At 52.0% G+C, this 25,381-nt stretch overlaps 4 protein-coding genes across 4 annotated transcripts; 2 read left to right on the forward strand and 2 right to left on the reverse strand.

Annotated features, from left to right (window-relative positions):
- Positions 1-3,162: 3,162 nt before the first annotated feature.
- On the forward strand, positions 3,163-6,315 carry IUM83_02407 (zinc finger fyve domain-containing protein; the record flags this gene model as incomplete). Its single annotated transcript, XM_067926321.1, has 2 exons — positions 3,163-3,204; positions 3,334-6,315. 2 exons carry the CDS (start codon positions 3,163-3,165, stop codon positions 6,313-6,315), a joined length of 3,024 nt encoding a protein of 1,007 aa, XP_067796717.1.
- A 121-nt stretch (positions 6,316-6,436) lies between these two features.
- On the reverse strand, positions 6,437-7,288 carry IUM83_02408 (uncharacterized protein; the record flags this gene model as incomplete). Its single annotated transcript, XM_067926322.1, has 1 exon — positions 6,437-7,288. One exon carries the CDS (start codon positions 7,286-7,288, stop codon positions 6,437-6,439), a length of 852 nt encoding a protein of 283 aa, XP_067796564.1.
- Positions 7,289-7,514: 226 nt separating this feature from the next.
- On the forward strand, positions 7,515-7,871 carry IUM83_02409 (uncharacterized protein; the record flags this gene model as incomplete). Its single annotated transcript, XM_067926323.1, has 1 exon — positions 7,515-7,871. One exon carries the CDS (start codon positions 7,515-7,517, stop codon positions 7,869-7,871), a length of 357 nt encoding a protein of 118 aa, XP_067796659.1.
- Positions 7,872-7,943: 72 nt separating this feature from the next.
- Positions 7,944-9,890, reverse strand: IUM83_02410 (Long-chain-fatty-acid--CoA ligase ACSBG2; the record flags this gene model as incomplete). Its single annotated transcript, XM_067926324.1, has 1 exon — positions 7,944-9,890. One exon carries the CDS (start codon positions 9,888-9,890, stop codon positions 7,944-7,946), a length of 1,947 nt encoding a protein of 648 aa, XP_067796786.1.
- Positions 9,891-25,381: the final 15,491 nt, after the last annotated feature.

The raw sequence follows: 25,381 nt of genomic DNA on the forward strand, positions 1-25,381 counted from the left end.
TAACGGTCACGTCGAGGTCGTAGCCCTGTTCTAAGTAGTTGATAACTTCGAGCTTGTGCGAGTACTCTGCTGCCGTGCGCTGATACTTCTTTCGCTTCTTGCCCCAGTCCATTGATGCGGGGGCGCCCCATTGCTGCTGCCGTGCGCCTTCGAGATGCGTTAGTGAGGGCGTCTTTGTCACGCTGATCTATCTGGTTTGGTTATGTCTTCACCACATGGTTAAAGTATGAGGGTCTTTGTTTGGTGAACGGTCAATCAGCCAATAGCAGTCATTCGCGCGCGGGCGGCGAAGATGTCGAGCGGCGGCGAGGACTCGGATTCGAGCCAGCCGGCTGATGGCTCTGCAGTCTTCCCGGCCCCCTCTGCGCAGCAAGACTTGAGTGGAGCTCTCGACTGGAGTGGGGCTCTCGGGTCTGGGTGGCTGGCACAGCCATCTCAGCAGGAGCAGGCGCCGTCCATGCAAAACGATAGCACGACGCAGGAGCATCTGGTGGGAGCTCCGCGCATGCAGACAGATTCATTGCAGGAAGGCACGTCCGTGCAGGAGGAGCAGGAGGATCCACCTCCACAGCCAAAGGCGCGCCGGGGTGGGTCAAAACGTGGCCGCCCAACCAAAGGCAAGGGCAAGGCGCCTTTTGTGTGGACGGAAGACCGGATTGAGCACCTACTTAAGATTCGCTTCAGGGCACTACAAGACCACTTTGACAATGCAAAATCAAACCAGCAAGTAAAGGAATGCTGGGATTTGCTAACTGCAGCAGTTGGTACTAAGATCGGTGAGAACATCGACAGCGAGCAATGCAAGAACAAGGTAGAGAGCAAACCGTCTATGCTTTTTGTTTGATATCATGACTCACTACTTGTATTATGTTTTCTTGGTAGCTCAAGCACATGAAGCGTCTCTGGGATGCCTACAATAACGACTTGCAGCTAACGGGAAACGCTGGTCCTCTTGATGATCCACCCTGCCTTGGTCTCATGAGAGATATCTGGGCCGACAAAGATGGCTTCAGCTCCGAGCCGTTTATTTCCTCATGTCCTAGTTCAACATCTGCGGCACGCCGAGCTTCGACAGATGATGGTGCGACGACGGTAAATCGGGTCAGTGAGGTGGGCACGGACACACCAGCACCGATCAGCAGCCCGAACAGCAGCCCGAGCATTGGAGTGCCAAGCAGCATCACGTCAACCATGCGTGTCTCCGTCGGTACGACAACAACATCGCCTGCACCCCCGAAAACAGCACATGCTTCGCGCCAGAGCACCAAAAACACGAAACAGCCGCGAAAACAGCAAAGACGCAAGGTGAACATGTCCTCAAAGGAATGGAACTTTTGTCTAGCAGCATTGCTAAAGTGGCGTCATCGATTTCGCATACTAATGATAAGACTCCAAGCGATGATGCTTCTGCCAGCACGCGTTTTATGGAGAAGCTAATTGAACAGCAACAGCAGCAAACACAGATATCAACTCAACTACTACAGCAGCAACAGCTGCAATCAGAGGCTATGCAGCAAATGCTAGCACAGCTAGCCAAAATCAGTGACAAATTATCGAGTAATCAGTGACATAATAGCGTTGCGCTTGGAAACTGCTATAGCGCGTAATGTTGTAGCGGAGACGGGTCCAAAATCAACTTCATCATCGGGAGGTTCACGAACAATTTCAATTTGGGTATCGTCAGCTAGCATTTCGAACAGATTGTAAAGCACAGCGGTTGCAGCAATTAGTCGGCATGCTTTCTTTACATCTTTCTCGCTCATAACTGTCATCAATTTACGAAATCTCCCTTTCCACTTTCCGAAAGTACATTCCACCGTCATTCTAGTGCTTGAGTGAAGGAAATTAAAGCGACTTTGTATCCGAGAAAGCTGACCACCCTCCTCGCGCTCGAGAAACGGGGTAATAAGCCAGGGATAAAGCGTGTATCCGGAGTCTCCTAATAAATGAGTTTCAATTGGCATATTCTCACGAAATCGACGGCTTGATGGCGCATATTTCCACATTTTTTTGTCAGACCACGAGCCGGGATACATGTCAATCGCCATGAACTTCTGATCAGCATCAACAATCCCTTGTACATTAATCGCCGGGTAGTTCTTCCTACAGTAAAATCCGTTAAAGTCGGCGGGTCTCTGAATAGCGATGAGAGACCCGTCAACAGCGCCAACCACACCAGGAAAACCTCTCTTACACCTGAACTGCTGCTCAATTCGTCTCCACTCTGCCATGGTATCAGGAAATCTTACAACCTCACTCAAAAGATCTGCTAGAAACTCTAATAGGTCGTCAACAGCCTCAAAAAGGACAGACTCGTTCATTCCCATTGCGTCTCCAATAGTACGATAGCTTGCCGAGGACGCTAAAAAATTGAGCACTCCGGCCACCTTTTTGAAAAACTGTGCTCCCTCGCTGTGAGATTTTTAAACTCGAAGTTTCTGGAATTCAAAAAGCTGACGAGCGCCACAAAGGTCTTCTTGCTGCATCGCAAGTTCCGCGGGAACCACTCATTCCCCTCGTCCTTTGCTAGCAACCTCTCAAAGTCCAACCTCGTCGCAGTGAAAATGCTTGTCTTCGGTGCTCTGTCAGTCACTAATACCGCAGCAAGAGCTGCTACAGCAGCGGCAGTGCACACACTCAGTGCGGCGGCCTTCGTGCTCATGGATGTAGCGATCCGGATTAACCAGACTATTTTCCGACTTAACTACCTCGGCGAGGTAGTTAAGTCGTAACCGTATGGTGAAGCAGCTTGAGCCAATCAGGAGCTCGTCGAATTAAGACTCCATTTAACTTAACCAGACTGAAAACTGAAACAAAGACGCCCTCAGGGTGAGGCTAGACCCCTTTTTAGCGGAGGACAAACCTAAAAATAGCGAGGCAGCAATTTAGCATATGTTTAGAAATATACGCCTCTCATTGGCTACGTCCTAGCTGACCCTTAGAAGCCTAGAGCTACGACTATACGGTACTAATGGCCCCAATCTCAGAATTATAGTAGTAACAATAGTAGTAGTGATAATATTGTTTACTATTATATATTTCTGCATACTACTATCGAACTTCCTTTTGAGTGTACCTAAATCAGAACCGTTTTGTCTCATTTCTCCAATTCCGGCCGAAGAAACCGCACGAAAGCAGCGGTTGTAAGCGGCTCGGGTGGCGATGCCGGAGGTGATCGAGAACCAGCGCTGGTACCCCATCATGGTGCGTCTTTGTCTCCTCTTTCCGTCGCACTAGCTCTCACCACCCACTCTTCTCTACACGAGGCAAAAATTAACTTACGCATAACACAACATTCCATCTTATTACTTCTCAATGCCCCGCCATATTCAGGGCTGGACGGCGCGGCTGCACGCGGAGGATCCTCCCGCCTGGTGCACTGCTCGTCAGGAGGCGTGTCCCAGCAAGGACGAGCAGCAAGAGTTCGTCTGGGAGGTCTACAAGGGAGAGGACTACGACGAGGAAGGCTGGCTCTACGGGGAGAAGTTCCAGGACGCGCTGGGCCCCATGACGCGCAATAGCGTCGTCCGCACTCGAGTGTGGATGGGACGCAAGGCGGAGGAGCAGAAAGAATCAAGAGCGGCGGCCTCCGGGGCTGAGAAATCGATGGAAGAAGGAGAAGAAGCTTCCGAGACGGGCGGGAGCAGCCCCGATTGGCAGACGCTCTTCCCGTCGAGAAAGAAGAGCGACGGGGGTGAAGAGGTGAAAGAGGCGGAAGGTTCCTTAGCTGCTAAGGTGAAAATGGACGGAGAGGGCGGAGAGAACGAGGCGAGCACGCTCTTCCCGTCCGCTAAGGATGATAAGATGGAGGATAATGTGCTGTTCCCGTCGGCTGCATCTGCAGAGGACAAGAAGAAAGATTCGCCGAAACGCGGCGAGCCTGCGAGGTCGTCGGGGTTCTTTGGCAGGATCTCGTCGGCGGCACTGTCGCTGCCGTCGTCCGCGATTAACTTGGCGGGGTCGTCGTCGAAGCAGGCGGTGTATGGCACCGTGCAGTCCATTAAGGAGGCTTCGCTGTTTGGACTGGAAATGGCTCAGGCAGCGACTGCGGCTGCCATTTCCTCGGAACCGATGATTCCAGCGGCGCATAGAGGAAGGAAGCACAGCACCAAGGGTTCGACCAAGGGCTCGGATGAGGAGGGAGACGCAGAGGTTCTGTCCATGTTGTCGAAAAGGTTCCCAGACCTGTCGCCAGTTGAGAGGTCTCTTGTAACCTGCTGCGAAGATAACATCCCGAAATATTTGTCTCCTCCAGAGCTTACCGAGTCGAAGCACTGTAAGGAATGCAACGTGGAATTTGGCATGACGAAGTTCCGCTATCAGTGCGGCTACTGCTCGGAGTCTTTCTGCCGAGATGATCTACCAGAATCCGCGATTATTCGCGCATATGGCCACACGACCCCATCGAAGCTATGCAAGAATTGTCACTACATCTTGATGGAGAAGATAGATCAGCAGCTCGTGCAATGGCGCATCGAGCGTGTTAAAGACTACCTCAGCGACAAACTCATTGTGTACTTCAACACAGCCACTGATACCACGGTTGACAAGATCATGCGTGCTGCTGGAGGCACGCTCGTCGCTGCAAAGTCTGCACCGATCGGCGCAGCGGCTAAAATGGCTGTCGTGAGCGCCGATTTCTTGCGCAAATACGGCAGGGCTGGGTTGATTGGATTCATCCTGCGCAACGAGTTCATGCAATCGTTCTCAACACTGAAAGGCTTGCTTGGCGACTTGGATGATCTTGGCTTCCAAGATGCTGCCATTGGCACATATTACTTCATGGCGATGAACCGCGGCGACCGTGGTGCTGAACCCGAGGGGGAGAAGGAACACCACAAGGGCTGTGAACCAGTCTCGGATGATTTCCTCTCTAAGGTGCTGAAGTACGCTCCGTTAGCTCTACATGGCATCTACGAGCTGGATGTTCTCGATATTCAGCGGATTAGTAGGTTGCAAGGATTTGTGCTTGTCTACGCCCACGTACAAGATCAAGATGTCCGTCATCCTTCGTTCGCGCTGCTCGGCAATAAAGAAACCAAGACCGCGCTCGTGTTGATTCGAGGCTCCAAGTCTGTTCAGGATGCGCTCACGGATATCCAGGCATACCCAGAAGAGATCGGGCTTTCTTCCGCAGGTGCGCCTCAGAGTGAGGCAACGGGTGGATTTGTCGATGCCTTTGCGCATAACGGAATGCTTAAAGCGGTCATGTGGATTAAGGATCGTATCGTCAAGTCCCTTCGGGTTCTGCACAACGACGGCTATCACATCGTGTTCGCTGGCCATTCCCTTGGAGCAGGTTGTGCAGCTTTGCTGTCGGTAATGCTTCAGAAGGAGTTCGACGATCTTGAATGCTTTGCGTACGCTGTCCCCGCTTGCGTGAATTTAAGTGTGGCGGACTCGTGTAATGATTTCGTCCATTCAATCGTGCTTCGTGACGATATTGTGCCTCGTGCGAAGGCGTCAAATGTTCTCAAGCTGGTTGACGAGCTTAAGAACTTCAAAGGCTGTTGGCGTGACACAGCATCAGAAGATTTGGAAGCGTTCAAAGATCGAGCCAAGACGCTCTGGGCGCCGAGGAAACGTGAGTGGGCCACGGCAGCAGCCGATCAGAGGAAGGGAAAACTTGCAAATCGCGACAAGTTGGCAGAACAAAAGAAAGCTACTTCTCCGCAAAACAAGCTTACGTTGGCCGAGAAAAAAGCAAAAGAAACAGACAAGGATGAAGGCGTATCATCCTGGACACTAACGCGAACCAATTTAATTGACGAGCTTGATAAGGTTGGAGAAACAAATAGCGAAGACAAGACACCAGAGCCTTCGACCGAAGCGCGCCGCGAGGAGGAAAAGGCGATTGCGGAGTTGGCAACAACCCTTGTGGAAGATCCCAAGGAGCTATACATTCCGGGCAAGGTGACGCACATCTTCTTCTACAAGGGTATCTACGAGGCCGTGCACGTCGACCGCAAGTGCGAAGAACTCTCGCACATCCCGGTGCAGCAGAATATGCTGAGTGACCACCTGGGACGCAATTATTTAAGCGCACTCCGCATTGTGCGTGATGCTCGTCGTGCGAACCCAACGCTACCAGAGTGGGTTCCGTTCAGCACGAAAACGCGCTGCATGTGCTGCGATTCGCCGTTCACGTGGAACTCGACGTCTTCAAGCGAGGCGCAGCAGAACCGCGACCAGCACAACTGCCGGCGCTGCGGTGCCCTCGTGTGCGAAGGTTGCTCCGAGAAATTCAAGTCGATTCCGGAGTTCGGCATCAATGTGCCAGTTCGTGTGTGCGATCGCTGCTACTACGAACTTTAGGTCGGGCACTACAGAACATGAGCAGGCAAGAAGAAAGATCAAGATTAATACTAGACTGAATCATGCTGCAAAAACGACAAACAAGCGACTGGGATCACATCCACTGTAGTCGTTGCTAGGACTAATCCTGCGTAAACAGCTCCCGTAGCAACGCGCGGTCTTTCTCAGTTTCTTCCGCCCAGAACTTCTGGTCTGCCTCTCGTTCCTGGCGACTATGCTCATGCTCCTTCGCGCGCTCCTTCGCGCGTTTTTCGAGGAATCCAACCAGTCCGCCACTCTGTCTTTCTAGTATCTCCTTCACACTTGGAGGCACCTTCGACGCTGCCACTCGTCGGCGTTTTGGGTTTACAAGGCCTTCTTCCTTCGGCTCGCCAGTCTCCTCCTCCAATGTACTCGCGCTGCTCGCTTTGCCGCGGACTTCGCCACTCGCTTTTGCAGGGCGTCGAGGAGTAGCACTCTCCTTTGGTGTGGGCTTATTCTGCGAGAGAACCTTCTGGTACTGGTCGCCGTCGCTTGAGTCCACCTCACTTTCAGTCGCCTCAGAGCTGACGCTCTCCTTCTCACTCTTGGCGGCGATCCCGATCTCAGAAGCAATAAACTTGTCAAGAGCCGAAAACACTCGTTCGTCCATTGGCATAACGCGTTCTCCCCCCGCCGTCTTCATCAGCGCCCGTTGCTCGCTCGACGACAGCGAAAACCAGTCCACATTGCCGTTCACATCCTCATCGTCTACAAACGCACGGATGAAGACGTAGGAATTTTGTAAAATACCTTTCCGGGTCACAACTGTGTGGGCATTACGGTGGCTGGAGCCCCCAGAGAGATGTTCGAAGCGCCGGTAAATGGCCTTGTTGAGGTCTGGAACGGCGAGTTTCTTCTTCTTCTTGGTCTTCCCGCCTCCAGCTTTCGGCGGCTTGAGGCACTCTTCCCACGCGCGGACCAGTCGCAAGAGCTCATCTGCCGTCCAAGCCATCGGTGTTACAATTACAACTTGCTTGCCTCCTTTGCTAAATCTCAACTGTCCGAAGTGCTTTGAAAACATCTAAAACATCTAACGATGTTGAAGTTGTCAGCTTTTGTCAATCAGCGATTCGCCAGCTTCTCACATCCAATATCCTGTATATTTCGGTGTAAGCATTTTCAACAACCAGGCACAAAATCAGTTAATCTATGTTCAAATGTCATACCCTTTAAAAGCCATGTCCGCATCAAAGATACGCATCATCTCGGTTCTCATTTTCTCGTACAGTTCAACACACAACGAGATCATGGGGTCAAGCGGCGTGTACATTGCCGTCTACTGCCTCATCGTGCTGGCGATGCTCATGGTGGTCGGCTACGGCTATTGGGCCTGGCGCGGATACCGCGGAGCGATGCACGACGCACTGCTGAGGCGACACGAGCGCGACTTGGAACGGGGCGAACACATGGAGCAGGACAACTATTGGCGCCGAACGGACCCTCGCAGCCCGCCGCCAGTCGTCGAAGCTGTGCCTGTGGCTCTGCACTCTCCATACTTCGTGACCCACTCAGCCGGACTAAAGACAAACCTTTAAGTAACGTTGCGTCCGTGAATCACCAATAATTTGGTTCATCACAAGCAAAAAAATACAACTGTGTATTTTGTCTTACGGCGAGTACATCTTCTCGATCTCTTGGGTGTACATCTTCTCGACGACTGAGCGCTTTACTTTCATCGTGGCTGTGAGCTCGTTGCCGTCGATGGAGAAATCACGTGGGAGGATGACGAACTTCTGCACGTACTGCGCACGAGAGGCGGCTCGGGTGTTGGCTCGTGCCATGCCGTCGCTGATGTACTTGTGGTACTTCTCGCACGCTTGGGCCTCCGAGACTGTGGCGGCTTCGCTTCCGATCTCCTTCGCCACGCCCAACGCCACCTTGTCAAGCTTGTCGGTCGGTGCTCCAGTGACGACATCAGGTTCCACACGCAGAGAGCAGAGGAACGTCAGGTAGTTGCGCTTCTCTCCGATGACCATCACATTGGACAAGGCTGACAACTCGGTTTTGATCTCGTTTTCAATCAGCACGGGCGGGATGTTTTCGCCACCCGAAGTGATAATGAGCTCTTTGAGGCGCCCAGTGATGAAGAGATATCCATCCTGGTCGAGCTCGCCGATGTCTCCCGAGTACAACCAGCCGTCGTCATCGACCGTTTTCTTGGTGGCCTCTTCGTCATGAAGGTAACCCATGAAAACGTGACGACCTGTGTACTGGATTTCTCCAGTGGTGAGATCGATTCGAGTTTGAGTTCCTTCAAGCGGAGGCCCAACGCTGCCTAGCTTCCACTTGCCTGGCATGCTGAAGGTGAGTGGTCCAGTCGATTCCGTTTGTCCGTAGAGCTCGTACAGCTGAATGTTCAGCGACTGAAAGAAGCGCATGACCTCCAGTGAAGTTGGTGCTGCTCCCGTCAGAAAGGTGGTGCATTCGTCAAGGCCAAGAGCATGCCGAATCTTCCTGAGGACTAGATAGTCAGCAATTGAATATCGCAGGCCGAAGCCACTTGGGGTTGCGCCGTATTGAGTTTGGTCCAAATAGGTGGCGCTTCTTTCCATTGCCCACATCAACAGCGATTTTTTAACTCCTTCAGGAGCTGAACCAAGTTTGTCCTTGAGCGCATCCATCATTTTCTCCCAGACGCGAGGCACGCCGCAGAAGATGTGAGGTCGAACTTCCTGGAGCGTGGCCAATAAATCACCGCGAAGTGCATCCGGACCAGCGAAATACACCTCGGAGCCGATAACCAGAGGTACATGAATGTCGAGAAGTTGTGCTGCACTGTGAGACAGCGGCAAGAAGCTCACACCTCGCTTAGCTTCACGTCCTTCCGGATGAGCATTCAAAGCCGCTGCTGTTACCCACGTCAGGTTGTCGTGGGATATCATGGCAGCCTTCGAAGGACCTGTCGTGCCAGAAGTGTAAATAAGCGAGCAGCAGTGACCAGGTTGTTGCGCTGCCATCCTTTCGTCCAACACACTCGCCTTCACTTCATCGCCCAACTGGAGAAACTCGCTGAACGCGTAGATCGGAACACTGTACTTGATCTCTTGGGGTATGTCGACTTCGCTCCACACGACCAAGGCCTTCAATTTCGGTAGTTCGCCCAGGATCGACAGGTACTTGCTCAATTGCTCTTTGTCAGACACCACCACCACCTTGGCCTCGCAGTGAGCCGAGATGTATTGGCACACTTTGGCGTTGCTGGTGCCGTAGATGCCGGCGGCCACCGCGCCAGCCAGGATCGTGCCCATGTAACTGAAGAGCCATTCGGGACAGTTGTTGCCGAGCACGTTGACAGCCTCGTGAGGCTGTACGCCGATGTGAATGAGCGCCCGTGCGAACTGCCGGCTGGCGTCGAAGTACTGCTGCCAGGTGTGCGTGACCCACTTACCATCCTTCTTGATGCTGAGGGCTCTATCGTTTGCTGCCTTGGCCACTGTGGTCGAGAATGTTTCGATTAGCGTCGTAGGTTCACGTGAACTGAAGTCGAATTTGCCGTTCTCGGGGGTTGGCACGCACACGGTGGCGAGTTGGTCCATTTCCCAGACTCCTCCCATGGTTGTTGGCGCGTTGTATCTTGGCTGGGGAAATCGAAAATGATCTTCTTTTAAAAGCGTCGCAGCCGTGTTGTGTGCTGTAAGAAGCCTTGCTAAGCTGAAATCAAAGTGCGTCGCACGATCGGAGTTGCCTTATGGCGTACATAATGTTGGTGCAGGTGGCTTCACCTGCAGCATCCCGCGAATAAAATACACCTTTAGTGTAAGATGATGTTGATGGTACCAATGTTCGTAAACAACAAATCTCCGTTTTCTTCTAAGGGCCTGGTCGCGTCATCTCCAGGTGGTGATATGCTGGAGATCATTTCTACCTGAAGATGAAAACTCACTATCTGATTGGCTAGCTAAGTGACCTCAACGATGTGACAACGGGATATCTGCATCACAACTTCTCCAGCTAAGTTAGGTGGAGAAGCACCTGGAGACGATATCCAGGTAAATCAGTGGAGCCGTAATGACACAGACAGGTACGGAAGATACCGCTGTTCTCATGGCCCCCCTCGTCGGGCAGACGATGGCTCTCGTTGCAGGCAGCAGGAATGAAGAGGGGAAGGAGAAGCAGAAGTATGCTCTGGCAGGCATACAATTCGATAACGCGCTGGTCGATTCTCTGTGTGAGGGTGGTCAGGAACCATTTAATAATAATAATAATAATAATAATAATTCTCTGGATTTTATCCAGTCAAGTGGCATTATTCTCCAATCGAAATACCTGCTGAATGTGATTCAATCGATTCGCGCTTGAGGGGACTGTGATGTTGAATCACCTGTGCTCTAATCAAATTATGCTGGTGTGTTGACCCATCCAGTTTTTATTAAGTTAAAAATCCTATTTTGAAATAACTTGTACTCGAGTATATTGTGAAAACCGGTGATTTTGTCACTCCGTATAGCTCTGTAAATCAGGGCTGTGAGCAAAAACGATACGTGGTAATTTGTACTGAATAGGAAGTTAATGTGGGTACTAATCTGAGTAAGTCGGCTTAAATAGGAGTGGGGAACTGGGCTCTAAAGCCATCTTATCAGAACAGTGGTGAGGGAGAGAGACAACGGAGACACGATGTATGCCGCAGAATTTCGACGGAGAGCTGTGGTTAAATCCACCCAGCCCTGCTGAGTGGCGCCTTGACTTGGCTTAGCGTAGAGATTAGTATCAGGGCGCAACGTTCTAATATCGAAAGCAGCTAGCGCGGCTACGATGCGCTCTTCCGCTCTCGCGTAGAGGTCATCAAAGCTGCCCTCTGGGTCGAAGCGAAACTCCGCGTCCTCGACACGGACGCTGGTTCTGCTCGTCCTGGTGATTCCTCCTCTTTTGACTGATGTCTTGGCTAGTGTTTGCATAGCCGCTCGCTCGGTGGATTTATTTGTGCGGACTTCCTCGGAATGCCGAGGTTGGAGCTGACATTTCAGCCTATTTAGAGACCAAATCGATTCCGACTCTAAAATAGCTTTGACGCGATGCTCCATAAGACCGATTATAATTAGGGGTACCCAATTCTAAATAAGGGATGGGTCGAAATAAATAAGGGTTCCCGTCTCTAAATATGGCACTAAATCAGCCGATTTACTATCCGATTAGACATTCTGAGTACTTTTCACAATAATACCTGTGACAAGTAATTTATCTGATCATTCGAGCGACATCCGCGTTTTTTTCCCCCGCGTTCAAGCAACATGCAGTCCTCGTGGAGGTGAGGGTGGTCGCCATTCGTATGGTCTGCACAAGGAACTATGTCAATAGTACGGACGTGTTAGCTTGCGCGGACCGTACGATGAGCCAAAATTCTCCGGGTTATTGGTCAGATAATTTATTCTACACCCAAATCGTTGCACTTTCGAGACCTAAGTCGCACATCTTGAGAAATTGCCCTCAAGTCACCTATGTTGTAAAGTTTCGTGCTACAAAGAAGCAGTTAAGGTCTACTCGTGGATCATGACATGCATTCTCTTATTGTTCATTTATTTTCCGCGGTGCACTGTAGTTCTCCTCCGTACCTGCAGTTACGGCCGTATTATATATTTTTCTCTTTTAGTGGATTATGATATAGTATCTGTTTACAGTGAAGGGAGCTTACTTGATCCTGAACAAGGTTGCTCCTTGTAGTGGTGCCTCGCACCAGGTATATTACGGAATGAATTAGTTTGGATGTTTGCTAGAAAGCTGGGCTAGCCTAGTATGCATGAGTAGTTTCGTCTTTTGTAGCTGGAGGGGTCGCTGTAGTCATCGCAGGTCGTTATCGTCGCCACTGCACTCATCGCAGGTGGCGCCAGCACTTACGATGTCCAACCGTCCTCCTTGACCAAGACGATCCGTGTCTACAGCTTGTCCGTATGCGTGTTGACTAGCTTCAGCATGACCAGGTTGCGTTCATGTAACGTTTTGCCGAGTGGCTTCGTGAATATGTCGGCCTTCATCACTGTGGTAGGGCAGTAGGTCACCGTTATCTGCTTCTTGCGGATGGTGTCACGAATGAACTGAAATTTTATATTGATGTGCTTCATGCGTGCAGTCGTCACATCGTTCTCCATGTTCTTGATCGCGCTCTGGTTGTCAATGTACAAGTCGATATTATCATCTTTGCCGCGTAAATCAAGCTCATCCAGGAGCTGCTTCACCCACAAACAGTCTTGTACTGCCGTCGCCCCAGCGATGTACTCAGCTTCGGCTGTAGAGAGTGCTACGGTAGATTGTTTCTTGCTGTACCACGCAATGGGCATGGCGTTGATGGTGAGCAATCCTCCTGAAGTCGATTTTGTGTCCTTGTCCCCGGCCCAGTCAGCATCGCTGAAGATGGCTGCTTCAATAGTGTATCGTGGGGCTTGTGGTCGGGGAAAGTACAACTTCAACTCCCGTGATCCTCGCAAGTAGCGCAGGATACATTTGACCGCAGTCCAATGCGCCGCCGTGGGCCTCGCTACGAAGCGTGCCAGGTAGTTCACTGGCATCGTAATATCGGGTCTAGTGCAGTTGCTAATCCAAAGTAGAGACCTGATCGTCTCCCACATACTGCTTGTGTCATAGAAGGGCTCGCTGTCTTCTTCGTTCAGCTCCCTAGTCGACTCCATCGGCGTAGTCACGGGGCGGCTGTTCTCTATGCCACACTTGGCCAGCAAACCGTCAATATTGGTTGCCTGGTGGAGGTAGATGCCGCGGTCGCTTTGCTCAATGTTAATTCCCAAATACTTCTTCGCTGGACCCATGTCCTTGATGTGGAATTGGTCGACGAGCTTCTGCATTGTCCAGTCGGAATCGTTTTCACGCTGGCTAACGACCACCACATCATCGACATAGAGGCCTAGTACCGTTAGTTTGCCCTCACGCCACCTAAAGTACAAGCACGGGTCAAGTTGGATCCTCCTGAAGCCAAGTTCTAGCAAGTAGTGGTGAATAGTATCGTTCCACAGCTTGCCACTTGTTTTAGGCCGAGACTTTCCCGCAGCAGTAGGCATTTGTCCTTGGGGATTTGAAGCCCGGCGGGGGCTCGCATGTAAATGGGTCGGTCGAGGTATGCTCGTCGGTATGCATTAGGGACATCACTTTGTTGATTGGCGACATGCCACTGGGATGCGACGGCCACAATGAATCGCAGACTTGCGATCTTAAGACTTGCGATCTTAAGTACGGATGCAAAGGGTTCGGCGAAATCAATGTCAAAGTTTTGAGTGAAGCCGCGAGCCACAAGCCGCGCTTTAAACCGTTCCAATTCACCTTTGTTGTCGAACTTGATCTTAAATACCCATTTTACACTAATCAGGATTCCATCGGTAGGGATGTCCACTACTTCCCAGGTAGCGTTCTTTTATATCGCCCGGAGCTCTTCTTCTATTGCCTGCTACCACTCGTGCCAATACGGACTGTTCATGGCCTCCTCCACGGTTACCGGTTTTTTAATCTCGTCTCTCTCTAGTTGAACAGCGAACGCTGTACCCTCGTTGAGTACGATAGTAAGCAGAGCGGGGGCCGACGTGGTAAATTCACCAAGGAAGGATTGAGGAAGACGAAAGTCATCGCGGGGTAGTGCTCGCGCACCTCGATTCAGGCCAAAGATGCGCTGAATCGCACGAGACGTCATTTGGTGCTCCTCAGGGCTGCCAGATCGTGTAATCCCACCATTATCATCCGGCGGGCTGTTGTTTTCGTGCTGTAGACCATCAGCCTCCTCCTCCGTGCCATTGTTTTCTGCGTCGACAGTGTCCATGTTTCGCCCCACAGCGCGCGAGTCCAGACGATCGATGTTCCGGATGTATGTTGTCGAGATAACCCGATTGGTTCGCGGGATGAGAACACGGTACGCTTTCTTCTTGAGGTCGACACTGATAACAACTACGTTTCTGCGCTGATCGCTTCGTTGCATTAGCGATATGACTCGTACACTTTGAGCCAAAATTTAGGATGTGCGAAACGCTTGGTCTTTTTTCCTGAGAGTGCCTCAATGGGAGACGCGTGGTCTGCGTTCGCTCGAGTCGGCACATACGTGCGAATGTAGCTCGCATAAAGAACAGCATCGCCCCAAAATCGCTGGGGTAGTACCGATGCCCATAACATCGCTCGGGACGAATCCATAATTGTGCTGTGAAATCGTTCTGCCTTTCCATTAGACGACGACATACCCGCTTCAGTTTCTTGGTGGAGGATACCTCGATTACGCAAGAACCTACCGAGTCTGGTGCTACCAAATTCACCACCACCGTCTGAGTGAATCACTTTTACTTTGATATTGTGTTGACGCTCAAACTCACTGACAAAATCCTCCAGATGTCCTTCAGCGTCGCTCTTTTTACGGAGCAGGCAGACGCGGTTGTAATTTGTAGCGTGATCCACAATTGTCAATTTGTGCTTGTGACCGAGACAATCAGGGGCCATGTCTGTCTTCAAGTCTACGCACAATGTGGCACCAGGTTCATCCGTTGTAGCAGAGGTAGACGATCCTGCTTATTCTTCGCACGTCGAGCTTGCTTCGCTTCAGCGCAGTTCATGCCGAAATCCACTTTTAGATGAGAAGCAATCATGCCTTCAACAAGGTTTTTGTCAACCATGCGTACCAGGTCCTGGTAGTTCACGTGACCCAGCCGTTCATGCCATTGCTGGGGCGTAGAGGTCGTCGGTGCCGCGAAAGAGGCCGAAGCTTGCTCGATTCCTACCGACCAGATACCAGTTGTGGGTGATTTGCCCACTTCAGCTGCAATATTGATCGTCTTAGTCGTAATTGTGCACTGCACTTTTCCAAAAGTGCAAGTGAACCCTCGGGTGGTGAGTTGGGCCACTGAAATTAGGTTGTGATCTATGCCTTTTTGCGTAGTACACGTTTTCTAGCAAGGATGTACGTGGCACTTCTTTCGCCATCGTCGTGATGACAGTCTTTCCCTTCTCAGTGGCGGCGACAAGATCTCCATTTACATCTCGCACCGAAAAAAAAAGCTGGTTCGATCGCGAATAGTTGTTTACGGTCAATGCAAAGGTGGTGAGTAGCTCCAGAGTCCACAGTCCAAACATTTGTTGTCGAGGTAGCAGTGCTTCGCTCAGCGTCGCCGGCTGCGACCCAAACGTGGGCTTCGTTATCATAATCACTGGATGCGCTGTTTTCGCTATTGTCGGTGGCAGCTATGTTCGCACTTCCACTGGCGACTAATTTCTTTGCTTGTTCCACGAGTGGACACGTGAAGGTCTTGTGTCCAGGCTGAGCGCACACATGGCAGCGAATTTCACATCGATTCCCAGTGGCAGCGTAAGCTTGACCATTATTCTGTTGTTGCGGACGTCGATCCGACGTGTAATTGTTGTTCTGATGGTTGCACCAATGGAGGTCATTACTTTGGCGGTTGCCACGTTCGTGACTGCGATTACTATGCGAACTCGGGTTTCGGCGGTCCTCATGGCGAGTTTTGGGCTCATCTCGCTTCGCACCACATCTACCACCGTCACCTTTGAGCTTGTACAGTGGTCGCTTCATGCGGTCAGTTTGGACCGATGACAGCAGCGTGGGCGCAAACTCGGGGCACGCGTTGTTCCCGAATACCTCCATGACCATCTTGATCTGATCACCTTCCATGAGGCTCTCGATGAAGTTCAGGTATACCAGGTAGTCATGCCATGAGGCACCTTCTCGCTTGTGGCACTGCATCTTCGTGCTGAGTTCGAGTTGACTTAGCTTACAGCCAAACTCTGCACGCGTCGCGCGCTTCAAATCTGAATACGGCATGCTGTTACCGTCATGGCGGCGCTGCCACTCCGAGTTCTTCTTGTGATAATACCTGGTCGCCTACCCCTCGAGGAAGTTGACAATTACCGATGTTTTGATGTCGTCGGTCCAGGTAGATCCGTTCACTAGCTCCTCCGTCCTAATTGCGTGCTCGAACTCGTGGATGAAATTCTCGAAGCCGGCTCCTAGTCCAGGGTATACCTCGTTTCCTTTGAAGTTTGAGCAGCGTACGTCCTTGATTTTTGGCTTCTTAGGAGATAGAGGCGCCGTTTCCATGCTAGTATCTGACATGGAGAGGGCACGGGGCGCTCGCGTCGCGAGCTGCTTTTTCAACTCTGCAAGTTCGGATTGTGGTTGAAGGATTAGGTGCCGTTGGTCGTGTTCCTCCATCGTCTCTTGGTCCGGGGGTCAAAGTGCAGGTCGTCTGGTAGTCCTAAGCGAGTATTCCGTCGGGTTATGTGTTCTTCGTCAGCGTCGTCAGCACCTCGTGCCTCCGAGTATTCTTCAAGATCACCGTGGTCGCCTCGCGAGTCTTCGAAGTCTTCACTGGTCGCGGCAGAAGGCGAGCCAGTTGGGCTCATAACCTGAAGGGAGCTTACTTGATCCTGAACAAGGTTGCTCCTTGTAGTGGTGCCTCGCACCAGGTATATTACGGAATGAATTAGTTGGGATGTTTGCTAGAAAGCTGGGCTAGCCTAGTATGCATGAGTTGTAGTGGTGCCTCGCACCAGGTATATTACGGAATGAATTAGTTGGGATGTTTGCTAGAAAGCTGGGCTAGCCTAGTATGCATGAGTAGTTTCGTCTTTTGTAGCTGGAGGGGTCGCTGTAGTCGTCGCAGGTCGTTATCATCGCCACTGCACTCATCGCAAGTGGCGCCAGCACTTACGATGTCCAACATACAGAACTACAGCTATTGTTTACCTGACAATCCCAGATTGAAACTCATGTTGCGCACCTTAGTTTACCTACGTTGGACATCGTTACTCCCAAGATCACCAAATAAACATCCACAGCCTCAACGATAAAAGTGTTGCTTCCCGTGGCCGCCGAATGTGGGCGTCGTACCACGTATTTTCTTTTGGAGTAATGGACCTCACATAGAAATTAGGACAGAGGAGGACAGTATGTCATGGGCATCTAGTTCTCAAATTTCCAAGTCATCCTATTCCGCCCTGTCATCTGATGAGCCAATCCACTGCCCTACATCGTCGTTATCCTTGCTGTCGCTGCTGCCGTGCCCAGCTCTGCCACGCGAGACCTGGGAGAACAAGCTGGTCCACGTTCCAAAAAAATTGTGAGACCATGCGACGTGAATGCCTGTGGCCCAGCCAACTCCGACAAAACAGTAAAACCAGCAAATGCTGCATCTCTCGCAGCGATCATCCTCTGTACAAAACCTTTAAGCTGTACTGTGTTTAAAGCTGCTCAACTCCCGGTGCATTGTGAAGCAGATATCAAGTGGGCGGCTGAACAAGCAAAGCAAATCAAGGCATACACTTCGTTGAAGCAACCAATTTGAGATTCTTGTCAACACAAACAATACAAACCATGCACTCGACTACTCAGTGAATCAACCAAATGGACGTGTCAGACAAATATATATCGTGTGTTACTTTCATTTAATGAAGTCCGCGCAGAGCGGGACGGCGTCTGAGGGATCAAGACCAGAGCTCGGAAAAATATTATTTTATTTTGCTAAGAGGGTGGGTCAACTGTCACTGGACTCTGTAGCACCCGCGGCCACGACAGCATCACCCGTCACCCCCATCCTTAGCTTTACGCCATTTGACGAACAAACCCTTGTTCGACTCCAGGTACTGCCCGCGTCCAAGGCGGCCAGCATCCAGCTCTTCGTGCCCACTCCTGGCCGTGGTCAACAACGACAACCGCTGTGGAACGGTAATGACGCCGAGACTTCTAAATAGGGATATTGCGAAATTCTCGTCCAGTTCTGCCGCAACTCATCATGGCGGTCACGCACAAGTTTTATCTTGCCAAACTAGGTAATCCATCATGGCGGTCACGCGCAGTTTCATCTTGCCAAACTAGGCAATCACCGGGGGCACGCACTATAGCGTTCTTGCATATCATACATCTTACCCAATTCTATTTGGAACCATCGGATTCATAGCTCAATCCAGCAGCCCTCCTGGTTTAAGTGACAGCGATCTGGCATTAGTACTTGACTGTATTCTCATATAAGTATTTCTTTTCGCACGCTCACCGCAAAATCGAGAGCTGTTCCGTGCGATGCACGGCTTTGTAATAATAATAATAATAATAATAATAATAATAATAGGTGTTCTCGCCGTTCATTTCTTGAGCTCTGTTGTTTCCTTCGGGCCGAGGCGTTGTGTTTGCTAATGCTGCGGTCAAGAAACACTCATACGAGAGGAAGGTCGCTGCTGCACTCTATTTCCTAGCGTTCGTGAGCGGCTACGTGGAGACTGCGCTTACGCTTGGAATGGGCAACAGCTACGTCATTGATATCGTAGACGAGGTCGTTCGAGTACTCCACGAAGCTGCCGACGATGTAATATGCTTCCCACGTGATCTCCGCGGAACTGAGATCTCCCCTGTTCCGAATTTACGGCTTCGACGGGATCGCCTCGGAGCTGAAAGCTCTGAGTCGGGCTTCGGCTGCTCCTCCTGCGAGGATTGCGTGCCGGGGACATGAGTGTCTTCCTGCGATGCAGTAGGGGCCATTGGAGACTGCAGCAATTCGACCATCAGCCCAGTTTGCGCGTCCGAGGGTGCCACAGGGGGGGGGGGGGGGGGAAGCCCCTGTCTTCGCGAGCTTCTCCTCATGGCCAGAGTTCGGTAGTAGTGAGAATTTTGGGTTAGTAGTGATACTGCTACTACTAACGGACTCTGATCCAATATCACCACTACTACTATAGTAGAACGGTTTTGGCGTTAGTAGTATCATTACTAATTAGCACCACTAATTAGCACTGTGTACCCAATTTGACGTCTACCACGGCTTTAGCTTGCTTTCCTCCATTCGCCTCATTTCCAAACGATCATGGCGCAATATTAGCTGCCGCTGCGCTCGCTCGTTGTCAGTCGTTGTCCTTAGCGGGCTCATAACGAAGGATCCTGTTGTAGGTCTTGCGGGACGGGATGATAACGCTCGGGTCTATCGTGACACCCACTTGGAAATCACGAAAGGCCGAAGTCGTTGACAAGTTGTACCAGTCCTTGATAGACAAAGCATATCGATTAGATCCACAATCGCTTAGCATATCAGTTATTCGCACGCACCGTCGCGGATCAGCCATCGCGTAATATGCCCCGAAGTTTGTCTTGAGTAACCGGAGCTTTCCACCGCGTTCTTTGCCGCTTGGTAGGTTGCACCGCTGGTCCACTTAACTTGGGAGGGGCTTGGCGCTTCGCTTCTTCTTTGGGAGACACTTGTACCATGAAGTGATCGTCGAGACTGTTGCTGAACTTGGATCGCCAACTCGTGCTGTTTGTGTTTGGGTACCAAGTTAGTCTTGTCAGTAGACGCGTTGCTAGCACGGCATAGCGAATCTTACCATGTCTTCGACTTCGCACACAGCAGGCAAATGTGTGTGGACGTCTTGCCTCTGTAGGTGGTAGGCTTCTCTAGACGGTGTATCACACTCCAAACCGAGTCAGTCCCTTTCTTAGGCAGCTTGGGAACGATGTGGTTTGGTTTGAGCTCCTGGGAATCACTGCCAATATCGAAGAATCTGCTCACACACGAGCGACCGCAGAACCTGCATTCACAATGTCTTAGAGGAAACAGATCAGACGCGAAGATAGCACCATAACATTGTTACCGTTTTGATAGGTCGACATCTGGCTTCGTGAGGAGCTCTTTCTGCACACTGACCGCCACAAACTGAGCAAGGAGATGCCTCCGCTATCTCGCTCCTATGACAGTCAAACTTAGCGCACTTCATGGGTGTGTTGCTTGAGCCGCAAAACGAGAAATGCGCGAGTGGGGGAGGCCGCGAAGCCACCAATTTTCGCGCCCTTCGAAGATCTCAAATGGGATGAAGTTTGGGGAACTATAGTAGTGCTAACTAGTACTACTAATGGCATTTTTTCTCTCTACTATTCAATTAGCACTACTAATCGGCCAAACCACCAGTATTATAGCATAGTACTAATTAGTAGTGATACAGCACTACGAACGCTACTATTCTGGGGTCTACTACCGAGCCCTGCTCATGGCAGAAGTTGGAACGGGGAAGTGGGGGATATGGGCTATTTTCATAATTGTGACGCCAAATTATGCCTTGTTTCGTAATTAATACTAACTTAACGTCTGGCTGTAGACGGAGATTCCGCGACCAGCGCACCTGGAGATGGAGGTGGAGATATACTGGAGATCTCCAGTAGGGAAATGACGCGACCAGCCCCTTAAGATATGACAATCCATCGAGGGCCAACACAAATACATTTGTGGGATATGCAGCTACCGCACTACAGTCCTAGCCGTGTGGCTGGGCTGAGCCCCCCAATGAGGGTGGTAGCTGGTATCCGTCAATGTGATGTCGCCGTGTTTGGGGCACCGCTGACCATGGATGTAGCCACGATGGCTACCGACTCCGTACACAGGCGAATGCACGCCCACCGCCCGTGGAACGGAATGGTGAGGGCGTCGATTCTGGAACGATACACGTTTGTTGCGCCGCCAGCTCTGAGCGAGTACGTGCTGTAGAGCTTGGGGTTCTCTCCGCAGGCCAGTGCCGCATCTTGGATTGCGTTCGCCACTTGGGCTGCTGACACAAACCTTGGATGGCCTTCGCAGTCGCTGTAGATCGCTGCTGGAATGTTTACCAAAAGGAGTCGCCTGGACAGTGCGAGCATGCAGACCTGTGACCCACGGCTGTGGGTGGTTTGTTGGAAAGCTGAGACCAGACGCCAGCAGGAAATGGCGGATGCCGAGAAGTGCGGTCTTGATCGTGGCGCTTCGCACGGGTTGACCCGACCCGAGGTTGTGAATCCTGCTGACACGATGCGACTCGGGAATTTTTCCCGTGGCCACATCCGATTGCCGACCTGGATGGATACAATGGAGTTTTGATTGGTCGCCCTGGATTGGAATCCAGTGGCGTGCTGTGTGACACGTGGAGAGTGATTGCTTGTGTGGAGATTTGGTACTACTGTGCTTGCAGTTAGTATGGGCTCACAGGATCGGAGACGTGCCCCTGGATGAGCGCTCATATTCAGCGAGGAGTAACACATCCTGTCCGTCCGCCGACACCCTCACCGCAGGAAAAGCCTAAGGCGTAGAAGTGTAGTCAGAGAACGTATCCCGGCTACACCCTGCATTGGCTCCGTTCAAGACATCGAAGCAAGACCAAACGATCCCCCCCCCAACAACATGACCCCGTGCGTCCAGATGAAGATTCTCGGTTAACCGGACTGGATGGTGGCATCCCAGATGGTGACACACGGAATGAATAAGTATCGCACTGAATCGAGTCGATCCCCGGATGACCACCCTGGATGTAGTCAAGTGAATACCATCCAGGACAAGCTACCCGCGATATTACTATGGAGTTTGTCCCCAGCCTGAATGAGACCAAGTCATACCCGTCGACACTGTATTAGCCGCACGTCGGATGCCGAAGACCAGTTCGACCGCGAAGGGTCGATGTACCCAGATACCGCTGTCATCAAGTGATCAGTGATGCCGTGAAGGAGGTCGACGTCAACAGATCGAAGCATAGTCAAGTCAAGTCAAGCATGCTGAAAGCTTTATTAGAAATCAACAAAGTGATAGAAGATAGCTAGTCAAACCTAAGAACAATCAAGAAACCAATTTGCCGAGAACCAGACAAGTCCCCCCGCCGAGAGCAGCTCGACGGACCCGAGGACGACGTCCAGCGCCGCGTGGAGGACAAGCTGCCCGGAACATTGCCCGGGGGCCCAAGACAACGGTCGGTTTGAGGCCTCCCCGACGTTGCGAGCGTTGGGTGAGTGGCTTCTCGATTGTTTCCAGCCGAGGCGGGCAAGGACTGGGGTATCGCACCCTGGGGTGATCTGCTCTAGCTTCACAACCAAGTTGCCACGTCCATTTCATATTTCCCTACTGTTGTCTCAGGTGGTTGTTAGCGGTTACCCCTGCGACTGAATTGATTTACTGCTGTGTGATAGGACTGAATTTTGTATTGTCTTATATTTCCCTTACCTAGTGAGGGTGGTGCGCGAACGCTGAGTGCGCATCCAGTACTAACCAGTGTACTGGGTGAAGACTCGATTGTTGACTGGTGTATTGACCCCCCACCCAAGGGACTCAAAGAATAAGTGGTGGCTGTATATTGTGTGACGTTGAGCTCGGAATTTTATTTCTGTATTTGTGTGTGGGTGGTTATTCTGAATTACGGGTCTGACTGTGACTCCTACCATTCAGTCTGATCATACCCCATTCAGGACAGTCCCGTTGCATTTCTGTATACTCAATTCGTATAGTACCAACAACTTCAGGTGGCAAATCCGGTCCGCAAAACTTAAACGTACCGACAGGGGTTGACGCAGGGACGCACGCCAATACTGGATCCCCCGATTCAGTAGTCCTGATCCCGTCCCAGTTCCAACTCATCCAGTGGGTTGGTGACGGGAGCGTGGTGACAAGACACCAAAGGTACTTCGGGGAATTTCCATTTTCCCACGGCACTCGCACTATACACCTGGCCGATAAAGGCGTTCACCCGCCGCGCCTCACTGCACTCGATGATGAAGTTGGAGATAAGGCTGAGTTGGATTGCCACGGGCAGGTTCGTATCCCAAACTGCTCCGCGGCGGGCTAGCCACACCTTCCAGAAGTCGAACGCGCGACGGGAGGTCTTAAATGAAGATGCAACAATGGAGTGTTCTCGCAGATGTTGTGCCAGACTGTCTCGAGATATGCGACGGAGGGAGGGGACGGCGCCTGGGACCAGCCACGAGTTCGATTGAAAAGAATGAGAGCGTGCGCGTCGCTGTTTCACCGCTGCGATTCTGCGTCGGCAATCGAGTTCTCGATGCCGGGGATATGAGAGGCGGAGAAGCGCAGGCCGTGCTCAATCTCCCATATACCAATAAGTCTGATCAAACACTGTGCCCGACGGTTGCGGGAAGCCATCTTCATTTGCCAGGAAACGGCTGTGGTATTGTCATTGCGGAAGTGGACGTGAATGGGACTTGCCTGCTGCTGTTCTCGGTGCCACTGCGGAGCCCACGCGTGGATGGCAAAACCCCATGCTAAGAATTCGTGGAAGTTGACGTCGAAGTCGTTCTGAATGCCCTCGTGGAAGCCAATGATGAGATGGCTTCTGTACCGTTGAATTGGTATGTGAGATACACCTGAGACAATGGAACGGTTGCGCATACCCCCTTCGTCGGATGCGTCGGTCACGATGGTGATGTAAGGGAGCCCGGGCTGCGAAGTATTCGAGCGGGCCCCATTGAGGGATGGAGAATCAAGAAATTGCCACCACCACACGAGATCGTTTCACATAGCCACTGAAACACGTCGATCTCTGTGTAAGTAGTGTTTGGCGCTCCGTAGACGATGCAGGAAGACCCGAGCTGGTCTGATGCACGTGACCATGTGTTGGAGGGAGCCAAAAAGCCTGCGATAGCCGTTCCATGACAGTTATACAGCGTTGAACACTTGCGAGGTGAGTTGCTTCGCCTTCGCTACCTCATTATCGCGTATGGAGACCATGCAGGCGACGGTGTCGGATATGAGGCCGAGAACCTTTAACTTCGTGGCTCACTCCGAAAATTTGTCCTCGTGAACGGCTGCGCTGCCCACCACACAGGTCGTTTCCCAGCGGAGAGAACGATTGATGTCGTCGCAGTTCGACCCCGCATCGGACGTCACGTTGACGTGATCGTCAACCCAGTGTCATTTGTAGAATCCAGGTGGGTGACTCGCGTTACCAGTCGAGCGGTGGATGTGGACCGCCGCGTTGCCTAGGATGCCGTACATACCAAGAGCTTCCAGGCCACCCAAAGGCAGCGGATAGGTCGATCATGATCGCGTTGTTTTCCGGGATGTGCCCTACAGACATGTGGACGCTCACGCTGTGAATGCTGGCATTCCGGTAAACGGTGGCGACGTCGCCAGCCGTCGGTTTGACGGCGTGGGCTTGGTCGGCGGTTCGGCATCGCATGATTTCTTGTGCGATGCAGGGACAGTGCTCGAAAGTGGCCCTCGGGAAGGAGTCGAGATCTGTGTGATCATTGACTGAGCTGTGGTCTGGATGGGATAAGTCGTGGATGACACGTCTCGTGGTGAGTAGGTCTCTATCCCCTTTGTCGACGACGCCGAATGAACGGACAAAACATCTCGGGCCAAATGTAAATTATGTTCGTGTCGACGACGATGCAGCGGAATAAATCTTGTTCCTTGCGGATGTTGGCCCGGAGAACCTGGATGCACTCGGACGCCGAGGGGAGGTTGCGGGGGAAGGACGTTTGAGTCGTCAATGGAGTCGTCAGGGTCACTCGCACACCCTCCTCCGCAATTTGGACGTGATCTTCAATGGGTGTGTACCCGGCGCAGCAACGGCGCAGGGCGGCAGGCAGTATGGCCTTGTTGGGGCGATAATCGTCCGAGGTTTGACCACGAACCAGCTCCACGAAACGTGCCAGTTGCAGTCGCGTCCGCCGGATGAACACGGACATCTCCGATTGCATGGGTTTGTTGAACCCGCATCGCGTTGCATCGTCGAGGGTGCCCGGATTGGCACGTCTTGGGAATCGTACGCCATCCGCACTGAATGCGGTAGCGATGGTCGCGTCTCTGATGGACCCCCAGAGCTCGGCACGCCGCTGGCTAGAGTCTTGTAGGCACTGGAGTGCATGTGCTGAGGGAGGTGGCAGGATCGTAGGGAACCTAGAAGCAGCGGTGGTTGCAGGCTGGAGAAGGACTGAAACACACACTTGAGCAGCGTTAGTCATGCAAGCATCGGTGGCATGCTGGGAGGAGCTCTCACCGGCAAATGCAGCTCGCGCGGCACTGTGCGTTTGGTCCGGTCGGTTTACCGCCGTGCTGGTAGGGGGTGTAGGTCCGTGGGTGCTCGCCACGGGTGGGGTGTCAAGCGCGTCGGCGGTACCATGGTGGTCCATGGAGTCTCGTCGGCAGGTGACGGCGCACTCACCGTTTGGTCCGCCTCGGCAGACACCACCGCCCGGCGTACCGGAGGCACGGTTCCAAGCCGTTGGTGCTGCGAGGAATCAGGGCATGCACACTGATCGGCATGCTGCTTGGGCGGGTACGTGGAGAGGCGATGCTGCAGACGTTGCGACTGCTCGAGCCAC

Source organism: Phytophthora cinnamomi, assembly GCF_018691715.1.
Source record: "Phytophthora cinnamomi strain GKB4 chromosome Unknown Contig16, whole genome shotgun sequence".
Classification (NCBI taxonomy): domain Eukaryota; phylum Oomycota; class Peronosporomycetes; order Peronosporales; family Peronosporaceae; genus Phytophthora; species Phytophthora cinnamomi.